At 40.7% G+C, this 15,339-nt stretch overlaps 1 protein-coding gene across 2 annotated transcripts in view; it reads right to left on the bottom strand.

Annotated features, from left to right (window-relative positions):
• PARP8 (poly(ADP-ribose) polymerase family member 8) overlaps nucleotides 1-15,135 on the bottom strand; it is a 175,018-nt gene extending 159,883 nt beyond the window's left edge. Inside the window, exons 1-3 of one of the 2 annotated variants that reach the window (XM_047763755.1) lie at nucleotides 14,996-15,135; nucleotides 13,863-13,964; nucleotides 12,842-12,896 (exon numbers count right to left, since the gene is read on the bottom strand). In XM_047763755.1, the coding sequence (XP_047619711.1) occupies nucleotides 12,842-12,896; nucleotides 13,863-13,964; nucleotides 14,996-15,026 (188 nt within the window). In that variant the 5' untranslated portion in view covers nucleotides 15,027-15,135. Of the gene's footprint in view, nucleotides 1-12,841; nucleotides 12,897-13,862; nucleotides 13,965-14,051; nucleotides 14,450-14,995 lie in introns of those variants that run through there. The other variant, XM_047763686.1, reaches the window with a different exon arrangement.
• Nucleotides 15,136-15,339: the final 204 nt, after the last annotated feature.

Genomic DNA, 15,339 nt, shown 5'->3' on the forward strand with positions numbered 1-15,339 from the left:
ACAAGAAAAGTCAGGAGGAACTGCCAAAGGTAACAGAATATAGGAAGACTCTCTAAGGGTTGGGTGAGGGAGGCTGATACAATATTAGGGACCTGCCAAGAGAAGGGCTCTTGTGGAAAACATGGTTTAGCTGATTTTCCAGAGAAACTACTTAATTTTCATTATTACACAATTCTATGAAAGAGGAAAAAAAACACAAGGTTAAGCAAAAAGTAGATAGAAACAATTTTTCAAGTTAAAAAAAAAAAGCTACAGATGAAGATAAAGAATCCAGAATTTGGGGAAGGAAAATCATTATCACTGGAATGCTGTGGTCATCTGATAATGGCCAAAAGCAAGTCTGGAGACTCTTTCGACTCCAAAAATGATGGTTTAGGTTTGGACTTTGTGACACTGAAGAAAAAAAAAAAGGAATAACATACAGTTATATAAATGAACATATGCTACTGCTATTTTTTTTAATTTGTGTACATAATATAGTTTTATTAGAAGTTGTTATTCATTGATAGTGTATCTTGCAAATGAATGCCTTTTTAAATTGAGAAAATTTTGCATTTCCAAATCAATCCAACCCAAAAAAGAGCATTCCCCCCCTCTATTCTGCTTGCTCATGAGGTCTAGACCAGGAATTAGAATCAGGATAGGTCTATGAATAATTATATCAATTACTGCCTTTTCTGTCAGGCCCTGTGCTGGACATTGCAGGAAAGGGTTAACTCAGGCTTGGATGTTCAAACACTGCACATTCCCAAGCAAGGTCTGTCATTAAGACTGGCCTCTGGCCAGTTCCTAGGAGATGAACGCTGAGCCCATGGAAGCGTCTGCCCGAAATGAGTGTATTCGTGCACCTATTGTCTTGGTTTTGCACAGATAGTGATGCTAACAAATGTGATTTATGGTAAACACCTGTTCTTTGCTCTGTGGCTGGAGTGTGAGCAGCTGAGGTCTGTCACAAAGGTGCAGCATGCCTATCCTACTGACCCCTAATAAAAGCCCTGGACACCAAGGCTCAGGTGAGGTTCCCTGGTTGGCAACACTCTGCAAGTGTTGTCACACATCATTGCAGAGAAAACTGTGTCCGTATGACTCTGGGACAAGACACTTGGCAACTTGTGCCGGTTTCCCCTGGACTTTCTCCACTGAGCCTTTGCCCATTGCTGATTTTAATCTGCATCTTTTTGTTAGAATAAAATAAACAGTGAATTAATAGCTTTCTGAGTCCTGTGATTCCTTCTATCCGAACCTCAGGGCCCCTCTGACCCTCTCAAACATATTATCTAGTTTACTCCTGAAAACCCTGGAATAAAACTACTGCCATTTTACAGATGATAAAATCCAAATTTAGGGAGGTTAAGTCATTTGACTGGTTGGTCAATAATGCTATACCGTACTATAATGTAATGAGTTATAGAGAATTGTTTAAATAATCTTATATCTACACTTGCATTGTTTTGACTAATATAAAATACAATTTCATAATCTTTAAAAAGACTATAATCTGTAAACACATTCTAACATATTTATTAACAATTTTACATATGTCCATGACAGTTCTAAAAGCATTAATGTGGTACCAGAACTTTTAAAAATTGTATGATGTCCCATGCTTACCTACTCTTACCCTCTAAAAAACATCTCTACGTAATTCAATTCTTAATGCTTCTCATCTTTGAGAACCATGTGGGGATATGTGTGTGAGAGAAACAAATAGGTACATTATATTCTTAATGTTTGCAAATGTAGTTTAGAATATTATATTTGTATGTTGGGGGGCTTAAAATGCATTGTAATTTCAATGTTTTGCAGGTTTGTGCATATATGTGCACATGTGTGCATGTGTGTATACAAGAGAGAAATGTTTCAAATATATTTTCTGTTTAAGTTCAGTATTCAGCCACAGAAATATCTGATAGCACAAAGTCCTGCTTGGTTTTATTTGAGACGTGCAATGGAACTATTAAATACTGTGTTACTGTGGTGACTAAAATTCCGTAGACATAGAATTTTTGTACTAGTTACTGATATTCCTTGGAATACTATTTACTGCTTAGCACAGTTTTATAATCTACATTTTAACAATTTATAGATTTCTAATTCAAAACTGTGATTTTCTTCTATATAATAAGCTAAGTGCTTAAACCATAATACAGGTTACCTGCTTTGGTTTTATGCCAAGACACTTTTATTATAAACAGCTAATTTTATACTTTCATGTCTTAAATGCATATGCCTCTGTAATATAAAAAGAAATCTTTAAATTTTCTATGGATTTGAATCCTTACCTAGAAGTTGGAACAGCCTTGGCAAATACCTGCCCTTTTTTTTTTACTGATAATTTTTTAAAACAGACTTTATTTTTTAGAGTGGTTTTAGGTCACAGTAAAACTGAGCAGAGTAATCAGAGATTTCCCACACATACCCTTTACCCTTACATATTCATAGCCTCCCCTATGACCAGCATCCCTCACCAAAGCGGTGCATTTACTATTAATGATGAAACTACACTGACACATCATTATCACCCAGAGTCTATAATTTACCTTAGGGCTCACTCTTGATGTTGTACATTTTATGGATTTACACAAATGCAAAACGACATGTATCCACCACTGTATCATACTGAATAGTTTCACTGCCCTAAAAATTCTCTGCTCTGCCGATTCAGTCCTTCCTCTCCATTAACCCCTCGCAACCAATGATCTTTTTATTGTTTCTGTAGTTTTGCCTTTTCCAGAATCACATATAGTTGGACTACATATAGTATGTAGTCCTTCAGAATGGTTTCTTTCACTTAGTAATTTGCAACTAATTTTCTTCCATGTTCTTTCATGGGCTGATAGCGCATTCCTTTTTGGTGCTGAAAAAATATTCCACTATTGTCTGGATGTACCACAGTTTATTTATCCATCCACCCCCTGAAGGATATGTTGACCGCATCCAGGTTTTGGTCACTTTGAAAAAAACTCTATAAACATCATGTGCAGATATTTGTATGGACATAGTTTTCAACAAGTAACTGCAAGGCATGTGACTGCTGGGTCATATGGTAAAGTAGGTTTAATTTTATAAGAAACTGCCCAAACTGTATTCCAAAGTAGTTGTACTTACATTTTGCTTTCCCACCAGCAATGAATGAGAGTTCCTGTTGTTCCACATCCCCACCAGCATTCTGTGTTGTCAATGTCCTGGATTTTGGCCATTCTAACAGCTGCATTTTGATTTCAAAGTGCATTTGAAATGTAACATTTCCCAGAATACATCCCAAAGGCTGAAAACACCGTTTCTTTTTTTTTCTTTTTTTAAAAAAACCCTTTTATGAAATGACTGCCCTAAAGTAGCTTTTTCTCTGACAACTGCCTACAGCTAGAAAGAATTTCATACATATTGGACATCAAAAACTGATGATACTAAACATTTTAAATTAATGACATAGGAAGGCAGCACAGAAAGTTCATATTATAGTAAATTAGTATGATTTCAAAAAATTAAGTTTAAAATCTCTCTTGGCCAAAGTTTCATCAACTGGGGACCGAATTCGGCCAAGAATATGCAACTCTGAAATCATTTAATTGAAACTCACTGAAATCACCATTCTAGGCTGGTTTTCTCTTAAGGATAGACTGATTCAAAAAGAATCTAGAAAGAATGTGTCTCGCAGCAAATTACTCAAACTTCTTTCTTAATTAGCTAAGAATGAATATGACCAATCACTAGAGAAGTCATATCGTAATAATAAAGGAATGACTACTTTTCAGCTGGAGGGCCTAACTTTTTTTTTTTTCCTGCTGCATATCTAGCTGTGGTGCATTTTAATGAGAAAGGATGACTGCATCAGCTTTTATCCAGGAAGCAGATTTCAGTCTTCTGCTTAGGTCTCACTTGCCAATATCTAAGACTTTGTTCTTGAGAAGATCAATGACACGAATACATGTAGATGAACAAACCTATCATCACAATCATAAATTCACTGTTAAGATCTTGCACACTGACTTCCAAATAAGAAACCTAGAACTTATTGGATTCTCAGCACATTTGAGGGGCCACTGGTGTCTCTGAATCACAAAAGTATTCATATCGGAAATATATCAACCATCAATCACTAACATGAATCATTTTGAATATAGACCCGGCTCTGTGTCCCCAGGAAGGCACGTTAAAGCAGAGGATTCACTCTCCATTCACATATTACCAAACATCATGGGGGGCAGCCTAAAGTTTGATGCTGACAGTGTCTAAAGAGGGAGTTTGCTTTTTGATGCATGTTGAAAACATTCTTAGAAATGTTATAAAACTCCTTCAGTAATTTTCTCATGTGGTCACTGGGAGGAAAATTATTTTACAGAATATTTTTAAAATGTAATTCACCAAAGAAATGAAACATTTAAATAAATCCCAGATTTCCCTTGCCACGTATTTCTCCAAAATATACTCCAACAAAGACGGCTTGAGAAAAAGCTCTAGCAATCACAGTGGCAGAATTTAAGAGGACATAATGAGTACTTCTGCTGCGTGGAACCATTATCTATCTCCAACACTTCCTTATGGGCCTCACTTCTATTCATGTGCCAAAGAGGGCCCTGCTAACTTCAGTTCCCTGATAAAGAATAGTTGAGAGCTCTTGTCATAAATGAATTCAACACAACTGAGGACAGAATAAATCCTCATGTAGAAATGTTGGTGGCATGAAATGCCAAGTGCCTTTAACTGAAGCTTCCTTTGTCATAAAGCAAGCTCTGTAAAAATTACTGAAAATAAATTCTTCAGGGCTCAGTGTGAATTGGCAATTTCCATTTATATTACACTGTTGTTTACTCAAAAACTATTTTTAATGAATAAGACTCAGAGTTTGCCAAAGTGTTTTCCACAAAACAACTCTCTTGAGATGTTCCAGATCTGTAATTAAATAAGTCTGAAAAACCCTGAATACTTCATTCACCTCTTGGGTATGCATAATGCACACTAATATATAAAAGGCTCTAAAAAGACAACCATTAAAATTGTTTAATATCGTTTTAACTAGGCCTTTCCCAGACATATTTGGCCACATACTTAACATCTAATTAAACAGTTTGGGAAATGCTACCACATAATATACAAAAAATATTACTGTCATTTAAGAAAATATTAGAGAATACTTACTATATTCTGTTCAGTCAACTAAAAGAATTCTAGTCTTTAAACAGAATATAAATTTTTGTGAGCCTTTTTTTCTTCTTCAGCTGTACCCTTGATATGTGGAAGTTTCTAAGTGAAGGATCAAACCTGAGCTGCAGCTGCAACCTATACCACAGCTGCAGCAATGCCAGATCCTTAACCCACTGCACCAGAGCAGGTGCTCCATGTGTGTGACTTATTTGACTTACTAGTCTCTCTTTTACACAGCTTTATCCTGAGTACTATTTTTGTTTGTTGTTCTCAAATTTTGTCTGAACTTTTTTCTTCATAGGCATGAAAGCCTAACAAATGTAAAGTAGTCTCTGGATCAATTCTGTACTTCAAGCGTAGTAAATCTTCTATAAATCATTCTTGGATAACAATCTGTATTTGCTTTTAAACAAAACAATGATGAAAATTCAAATGACTGCAGCACTTGAGAATTGACGGACAAATCCTAAGCACACTTTCAGGCCACCGGGAAGGTCTTTACAACCTACATTTTAGAATGTTCAGAAAGAAACCATCCTGGTTGCTAATTTCTATACAGGAAAAATTGATCTGACTGCATAAAGGTTGCTGTGGATGTCTTCCTTTTAAATTTAACATTGAATAACTTGCACCCTCCATTTAATATGGAGAAGGTGTCACCCACAAACCGGCTATTAACAATATGCAGATAAGCTACACTCAAAACTTGCTGCTATTTTGTAAGAGGCTGGGGATAATCTGTTTATAACCTCATCCTATCCTATCAGATTTTATTTTGTCTTCTCAATCTCACCTTTTTCTGCTCAGGGTCTCACTCTATTCTCTCCTTGTGCATTAATGTATCAAACATTTTCACAGAGATGCCACTTGTGGTCAAAGAAAAGATTAAGTGAACCAGTCTTTGTGATAAAAAAAACCCCACGATCTTGATAGCCAAACCAAAAATGTTATGTGACACAGATGCTTTTGGTCAATAAACATCAACAGCTGTATATGCTTAATGCACTAAATTAATACAAATTGCTGCTGAGTGGAGAGATTGGGTCAATAAACAAGTAAGTTAGTGTTTGGAAGGCTGAGAAACATATATGAATGGATGGGGAAGGTGGCTCCTGAAAACCAAGAATGGGATTTCAATTTGATATGGAGAAAACATTAGTTGCATTTGAAAGCTTCTAAGCAGGTAAATACTATGATTAAATCATGCCAGAGAGTTCAGGTATAAATGGACTGGATGGGTGAGAAGCTGTAAATCAAGTTTAAGATACTTTATTAAAGTAACTGACCTTGGTCCAGGTGAGAAGGGCCCAAGTGTAGGCATGGGAAGGGATGAAGGTGCCAAGAATGATTTCAATATAAGAGCAGGTAGAGCTTAAGAGATGAAGATGAAGGCGGGTTACATAAAACCTGAGACTGTGGTTTCCCTGTGCCAGGCTCAAGTGATGTGATACTGACCAGAGAAAGGCTGGGAGGAGAAGCTTCATTTAAAGAGGAAATGATTGGTTGTTTCGATGTATTGGCTTGAAGTACCCAGCATTTAAGTGAGATGACTAGACAGAAAACCTAAATTATGTCACAATAAAATAGGAACGACAAGCCTTATTAATAAAAACATATTTCCGATTAGTCTTTCCTCTGGGTACATGCATGGAAAACAGGCTTTCAGAAATTTAGAGGATGAGAAAAAGAAAGGTTACATGTCAATAACTTGATTAAAATTCCATATTAAGTCTGTGGCAACGGTCTTAAAGCAATACTTCTCTTCTGGAGCACAATCTATCCAAAAGCAGATGTGTGCAGAGAATTACAAAATATTTTTAGGACTAATGAAATTTCACTTATATGTGTCCCCCCCCCCACAACGTCGCCACAGAAATGATGGGGAATTTAAATGGATCAGCCCAATATTTGCATAAGGTTTCCACAGCCAATGTACATAATTTGCCCACTTTTTTAATGCTTAGCACTGGGCTCAGGAGCTTCCCCTGCCAACCAGTAGATTTTCAGTATGGCCCCTGGCAGACATTCCACCGGCAATAGCAATTCCTTCCCATGCTCAAACATTCCCAACTATTCTAGTCATGCCAGTTCAAACAATGCCCTTTAAGACCTTATATAAACATTGACTTACATGAAATATACCCTGACTCTGCTTCTTACTAACTGTAAGTTATTTAAATTATCCAAGCCTCAGCTTCTTTAGCTATAAAATGTAAAATAGCTGACAAAGGACCTACCGATCTTCTTTGCTGCAAACACAGGATGTAAAGTGGGTAAAACGCACAGCAGAGACTATGCCCAATAAATATGATTAGTAGTATTATTTTAATCCATGGAATAAATGGAGTTTAAATTTTTAAATATATAAGCTTCCATAAAGTTAAATGTGGGTTAAACTGGTGGTGATTTTAGATAAATGGCTTTAAAACTCATTTAACAATGAAACCTTTTTCAAAGAAAATGCTATACTACAAACAGAAAAGAGCTAGAGCAGCTGTAATTTACAAAGGGATAAAAAAGCCTGGCTCTCATTCACTCGCTCAGCTTCCTTCATACTTCCTTTTACTGGACACCCCAAACTTCCAAGGTAGGTTCCTAGTGCTACAAGGAACACACATTTTTTTCAAACCATCATTTTGGATAATAACTGATATAACCAAAAACTATGGGGAACAAGTCCCCACTGCCAAGGGGAACGTTCTAATATGTTATTTCAATAAAGGATGATTCTTTTCAATCTAACACCTTCGGGAGCATTTGATGGTCTCAAAATAATTACATGTTTCAGGAATTTAGAATGAGCATGTACTTCTTTCATTATGAAAACAGATGAAATCTTTCTGAGATGATGGGATGACTTCTCCACCTTCTCAACTTCCCCCACCCTGGCATTCACACAAAAGCCTCCTTCCTAAGAAAGTCAAAAGAAAACAAATGTACTTTAGCAATCAAGTGGATTGTCTCTTTCCATAGCATCCAATGAGTAAGGGATTATGCATTGGGAGCCCCAGTGGATTAGGACTCCCAGAAATGTGCCTTGATAATCAGAAATGGTGATTTTTTTAAGCTAAATTAACTACTTTTGTATATTCGTCAGTGTACCACAGTCCCCTAACTCTCTATTATCCTAAGCAACTGCATTATCTACCCCCAGAAAGCAACTGAACAGGGCAGAGAACAGGGCTTATAACTTGGGTAAGCAACTTCTGGATTCATAAGAAATTCCATTCTGCATGACATCACAAGATTGGGGGCTTTTTGAATTCTTTGAGTACTTCTATACCTAGTCATTTGGGTTAGGAAATGACTCACCTGCCAGAAGACCTTTTAGCCTTCATTTAGTAATTCACTCAGTATCTACTTACTAAGAAAATATATAGTACTCGGCAGTGAGCTAGAGGCTGGACAAATTGCAATGAACAGAACAGACTCTGCCTTCCATAGGCTCATGGTCAGACAGATGATCTAGTAAACAAGAGCTAACAATATAACGTGACAACCTGTTTTTAGAAACATCTAGCAAAATTAAATAGGGTAGAGGATGAGGAAAGACATCTCAGAGGGAATTTGGCTTAGCAAAGATTATGAAAATAATCAATAATGAAAACTGACTAGGGTTGAGAAGCAGGAGAGGTGGGAGGTTAGGATGTGGATGGGTGTGCAAATTCCCAGGAGAAAGAGGACGGAGCATATGATTTGAGAGACCATGGGGTGCAATTAGTAGTGTCACCTACAACACTCCAAAACAGTCATGTGGACAGAAACTCCTAAAAAAAAAGGTGCACTTCAAAAGCTATCAATCCACCCATGACCACATGAAAAAGTGTTTATTGATACAATACAGGCTGATGTGGGTTGCATATACAGCCAACTCTGAACACTGCACTAAATACAGCCAACTCTGAATATTGCACTAATATGTTTTTAATTTATTAATAATTTCTAATATAAGCATTAGATTTCTTATCATAGATACTCCCTGACTGGAAAATGCCAAAACCAATAAATATTTCTTTATTTATTTTAATATCCTTTCCAAAGGAAAGACATCAATATTATATTCTTGGGTGAAAAACAGTGAGGTCTCAAGAGTGTAATATGGTGTTTGGATGCATACATTTTATATGCACATAGACATGTAAAAATTCTGAAAGAATAATTTCTAATAGAAGACATAGAAACCATAGGTTTTTAAATTTTCTTCTGTTTGGCTTATTTGTTTCCTTTTTTTTTTTTTTTAACAATCAGCACTTAAAATCTCAGTCATGTCTTCACAGTGCTCTCCTTGCTAAAAGCTCACAAATCAGGGAATCCCACAGGGGTCCAAGGCCAGGTTCTTGGGGCTATCCCTGCTCTCTTGTTTTCCTTAACCTCTGGTCCCAGGCCCTCCACCTGCTTCTCCATCACCTTAGTAGCCATCACCACCCACTCTAACCCTTCTGCTGCTTCTAACTGCACAAGTGCCTGCAGGTGAGATGAAGGGCTAGGCCCCCCAAAACTTTGTGGTCCTAAGGACTTTACGGTCAGCCAACAAGGGAGAAAGAAAGAGGCAGGAGATCACAGCATGACAAAGTATAAGGAAGGAATTACTTTTACATACACTTATATATTGCATACAGCTGAAGCTTCTGGTTTATTGTTCTCAGCACAACGCTGGAATTGATAGGAGCCTAGGGCAGGCCCTGGACTGCTGATGGCTGTGTTGTTATTCCAAGGAGTCCAGGAATCAGAACTGGGACAAGGACCATTGCTACAATGAATTAATCTTGCCTTATATATATCACAAGTATTCAAACATGGAGACGATATTATAATCAATTCCTAACATTTAATACTTTTCTCATTGTTTCTCAACAATGAGAACTACAACTCTCAAGTAAACGGTCTGATTCCTTTTTTTGATGTTCAAGTGTCTCAAAGAGGTTGCTCCCAGAGGTTGGGAATACCAGTGTAGGGGAAAGGGCACAGGTCTCAGAAGTATGACAGGCAGGGTTTATAGGGCAGCTTCATCATGAACTGAGGAAACTTGAACATGTTTTCTAAACTCTCTGAGTCTCAGTTTGCAAATCCAAAACTGAGGATAACAACTCCATGAACTCTCCCATGGGGGAGAACTAAGAGAACTCAGTCTTCCAGCTGATCATCTGCTCCCCTTCAAAAGTCCTCACCTCAAGTCCACCAGGCAGAGGAGCAAATGGTAACAGGCACTAGGCCCTGTGACAAGCTCTGAAGGAATGGCCAATTTACTAAGCCAGTGGCCAGCCCTGATACAGCTGCTTCTTGCCATTTCCTCTTATCCACAGAAGCAGTAAAACAATGTACATGTTAAAAGAAATTTTCAGTATTATTTCTTTTTTTGAAGAGTAACATGTAAGATTGTTTGTCTTAGAACAAAATGTAATTATTCTTGGAAAGTGTCAGAGAGGAAATAGCATATGAAGCTTTATCTATGACTCGAATGAAAAATTATTCTTGAAAATTAATGTTCTCAACAATTTAGATGAAATGATAGTACAGTAGAATTCAAGATAAACCTGTATTATCTCTTCATGAGATGCCTACCTTTTTAAATTGAGAACTAAGTCTAGTTTACCCAAAATGACACTATTAATCGAATACGATAAGTACATTAAATCAATATTTGAATTTTAAATGCATGATTGACACATGGCAATGAGAAACACATAATAAATGTCAGATTCTAATGTGTTTAATACAGTTCTTGAAAACAGTATTTTTTCTTTCCAAAAATTTATTTTCTGCCATTAGCTACAGGGGAATAAAGGCGTAATCATTAAAGATATTATTACTACTATACTAAGACAATCTTTTATACATTGCTTTACTTTTCAAGCTTTTGGGAAGACAAAGCGGTCACATCAACAACTGTACCAGTTATTTTTCTTATTTAAAAAAGTAGGCTATTCCCTATTAGACATGCAAATCCCCCAAGATTTAAATCAGGGACCGAAGAAAAAACTATCCCTTAGGAGGATGACATAGAAGAGGAAACATCTCTTACTTTAAGTGCAGTCACAGCATTTGTTCCTACCTTGAAAACTGATATTATCTCAATTAGTTAATTATTCATCCCAACATCCAGGCCCTGCTCTTGGAGGCATTCACACCTTCTCCACCTCTTGTAATGTTAACATTAGTTCAGTAATTCACTGATTAAAAAAAAAAAATCTTCCTGCGGTATCTAACAGATCTTAGAGATTAAGTTCCCCCCTCCTTGTACAGATAAGTAACCTGAGGCCAAAACAACTCAAGTATCTTATTGGAAATAATAAAGCTGATTAGGTAAAAGCTTACCCAGGACTTTCTCAGTTCACACCTTTCAGATGGGGAGCCAAAACAATTGTGAAACAGATATAACTCAAGCAGATATTAACCTGACTACACAGGGAATGTCTTCAGTAGGCCACACATATTTTAACTATTAAAATAACCCAAGAGCTTATTAGTCATACAACAACATCCTTCGGATAGTTGTGTGAATTTAGCTGAATCTCCTCTAATTTAATTATTCTCTTTATTCATACAAAAATGATGGTACTACAGGACTTCCCCTGTGGCTCACAACAAAAATGATGGTACTACAGAAAATTGAGAAAGACCCTGATTTTATTCTCCTCCAATAAGCACATATTATTTATGTTTTATTCTCAACTATTAAATCAAATCAATATACCAATCCTGAGGCTTAGGCATACTGTGCATATGGGAAACTGGATAACTGCTTCAATGAAAGCTTTTTTAGGATGCACACTGCAACACAGATCCTAAGCATTTTTAAGATTCGTATTAATTCCAAGCTTTTAAAAAATGTATTTCCAGAGGGGAGCTTCTTTTGGAATTTATATGTTCATAAATGTTTCCATTAGCTAAGAGATATTTTGGAATGTGATCAAACCGTATTGAAAGTCAAGTCCTAACTTCAAGGCTAAATCTCTGACGGTTCTTACATGTGGCCATGGTTCTTTAAAGTCTCCAAAAGACACAATAGGGAGAAAATTCTACCTTCCAAGTGAAGATAGCGAGGCATATTTTAATGCTTACTTTTCATTTCAACTCTTTCTCTTAAACACAAAATTGAATTTGGGCTTCTTTCACACCATTAACAATTTAGTATTTACACGTGCATCTCTCATTCTTCCTACTCTAGAAAGAAGTTACACACACTCCAGCTACATATAATTCCCAAATTCTTCCCAACTATGAAAACTCCTTTTTAAAAAAAAGTATGGAGAATTGGCAGACTGAATGTTTATGTCAACCTTCAGAAAACATGTAAATGTGCAGCCCCAACTCATCAGAAAAATCGTCACATGTGGATCAAACTATTCGGTGACATCTGATGCCTTTTATGCCCAGTATTCAGGTTTTGTACTCGCCTGTGTCAACCCCTAAAGCCTCAAAAGCAAGCTACTACTGTACAAACAGCTTTAACACGAAGAGTGTGAGAGTTCTCTGCTTTTGGTCTGCGATGTGATCTTAGAAACACTTGAATCAAACACAATTATTTCCCCTCTGCGATTTAAAAGCAAGGGACCTTGGTTTAGCATGTGGCCAAAGAACAGCAACAACAGCAGAAGAAAAAGAAGAAAAAAATACCCAAACACGGAACACGGTAAGAACAAAGGAAACACAAGCCTCTGAACAGGAAATGAAGCAACTCTATACACATAAATACCTTTTGGGGCCGCCAATGTAGGTGAAAGTAAAGGTGGAGTCTGAGTATCTGAAATCTGAAACGGAGAGTCTTGTTAAGAAAAGCTACACCTTGAGTGGATTTTTAACCCTGGTTATGACTTGGACCCCCTATCTGATGGAGCCAAGGGGAGGCCTGGCGGGGTAGGAGGCGAGGGCTGGAGAACCCCGAGGTCCGCTGTCCCGCCGCGCAGGAGGGGGATGCTCCGCACCCAGAGCAGGGTGCCGCGGGAGGCCGCCCCCCCCGCAACAAGTGCCGGGTGCCATGGCAACGGTGGGAATTTCCCGGTCGGGGCAGCCGGAAGTGGCCCACGCCGAGCTCGCGGCCGCAAAAGCAAAATTCAATCCCTCTCCCCGGGGAGCAAAATGGACGAAAGGCGACCCCCAGGCAGGGTCGCGGGGTGCCTCGGGAACCCCGGGGATCCCTTCCCTTTCCGGGGCATTGCATTGCCAGTCGGAGGGGACTAGAGAGAACTAAAGGGGCCAGAGATCCGCACAGCGCTCTTCCCCGGGGGACCTCGGCGCCGGCGCAGCCGGCCGGCGCGGCGCGGCGCAGCGCAGCGGGCTCCATTCCCTGCCGCCGCCACCGCCGCCGCCGCCGCTCAGTCCATTGCGCAAACCCGGCGGGTCCTACCCGCTGGCTGGGTCGCTGCTGCTGAAACCCTAGAGGCGGGTTTGGACGCTCCAGGAGTCCACAGGGGCTAAAAATACAATGCACGGCCCCTCAGCCTAGACCCCGGCTCGAGAGACCAAGGTTCTGCCCCCAAAGCTGGTGGCCGCCCCACACAGGGGGGAGGGGAGAAGGGGAGAGGTTGGCGCCCCCTCCCCCTTTTGGCTCCCGCTCCCGCTGCAGCAGCTGTTGCCAAATGAACCCCGGAATGGGGACGTGCTACACCCCCCATCCTCAGCCACACACGTCGTGTCCAGAAAACTGGGAAAAGGGGTGACGGGCAGGCAGAGGAAACAGGCGCTGAGACTAAGGCTCTGGAAAGGCGAGAACTCACCTGCAAACAGACAGTCCTTCTCGGCTCTGGACTTCTGGATCACGACGTCGATATCCTTCTGAATTCGCTCTTGCCTTGAACACATCCCCATTAAATAAATCCCTGGAAAAGAAGCAGCCGCTATTTCCACCCCACTCCACCCCCCTCGCACGCTTCCAGCTTTCGTAAATATTCAGTTAAAAATGAAACCTCTGGCCGAGGCAGGGGCTGAAGGCGAAGTGGTTTCGGAAGTGATCCTGGGTGAGAGAGGAGGAGGAGGTGGTGGAGGTGGAGGAGGAGGAGGAGGAGGAGGAGGGGGAGGTCGGCTTTGCATGCCCAGATGTGACCGCCCAGCTGCTGCTTGCCGCTGCTGGATTCCAATTTCCTCCCCTCCTGACAATGGATGGTGATGACACGGAGTCTCACTTTCTCCCTCCCCCGCCCGGACCAACGGCCGTGGGGGGCCGAGGGTGCCGGAGTCGGCCGGAGAGCGATCACCGGCGGGGCGGCGGGCGCCGGCGAGGGGCGAGCCCCGCTCCGCCTCACGCGCACACACCCCTCGCGGCCCTCACGCCGGCCTTCCACACCCGCGCACACTCGCGCCCGCGGGAGGCGGCGGCTGTGCCGAGGCTGCTGCAGCGCCGCCCGCCGCAGACCCTCCCGAGCCCGTCGCGCCCGCCGCCCGGTCACCCAGTCCCGGCCGCGGGGGCTTTAATAGTATCCGCCATCCGGGCGCAGGCTGGATTCCCCAGCACGACCGCCGCTCGCGCCGGGGGCGAGTGGGAACGTCGGTAGTGAAGACTCCCCGGGGCTCCCAGCCTGCCCCCTCTCCTTCCAGCACTTTTATGAATTCGACTCCACTTTCGGAAGGGATTATGAGTCACATGGAAAACCCAAACCCGAGTGGCTGGGAGCGGGGAAAAGGGAAAAGAAATATCGTTTAAAATGGAAAATAAATAAATAAAACGAACAAATCCTTCCTTGTTGCCACATCAGGCAAGATGGAAAAAGCCTTGAAATGACTCCAGACGTACACTCTCCCGTGCCCTGACTGCCAGAGTCTTTTTCTCCCTGATGGAATTAGCTCAGCCCCTTCGGAGCGTCCTTTAGGAAACACAGTCCCTTTGGGGGGACTTCTACTTGCAGGGACTCACCAGTTCTTCCCTCCTCCGTATTTCCGTCCATGAAAAATTGGTAGAATCAACTGGTACGTGCCAGGGTCTCCCTGAAGGATGGATATCTGTTTGGCTTGTTTTAAAAATCCGTGGTTTTGGGGGGGGGTGGGGGTGTTTGTTTGGCCAGTCAGTCACCGGAAAGCTTCTACAATCTTGTTGTCTTATTTAGAAATGAGATACTGCCCTGACTCTCACTTTCTGTTCTGCCTAGGGACACCTTGGGCTGATGTAGCTGTTCTGTCTCTATACTGCCATATGCCCTAGGACAGGCCTCCACCAGCACTTTGCTTGTTGATCTTTTCTCCCCTGGGATGGCCTCCCTG

The sequence above is a fragment of the Phacochoerus africanus genome, chromosome 1, assembly GCF_016906955.1.
Source record: "Phacochoerus africanus isolate WHEZ1 chromosome 1, ROS_Pafr_v1, whole genome shotgun sequence".
In the NCBI taxonomy this organism is placed as follows: domain Eukaryota; kingdom Metazoa; phylum Chordata; class Mammalia; order Artiodactyla; family Suidae; genus Phacochoerus; species Phacochoerus africanus.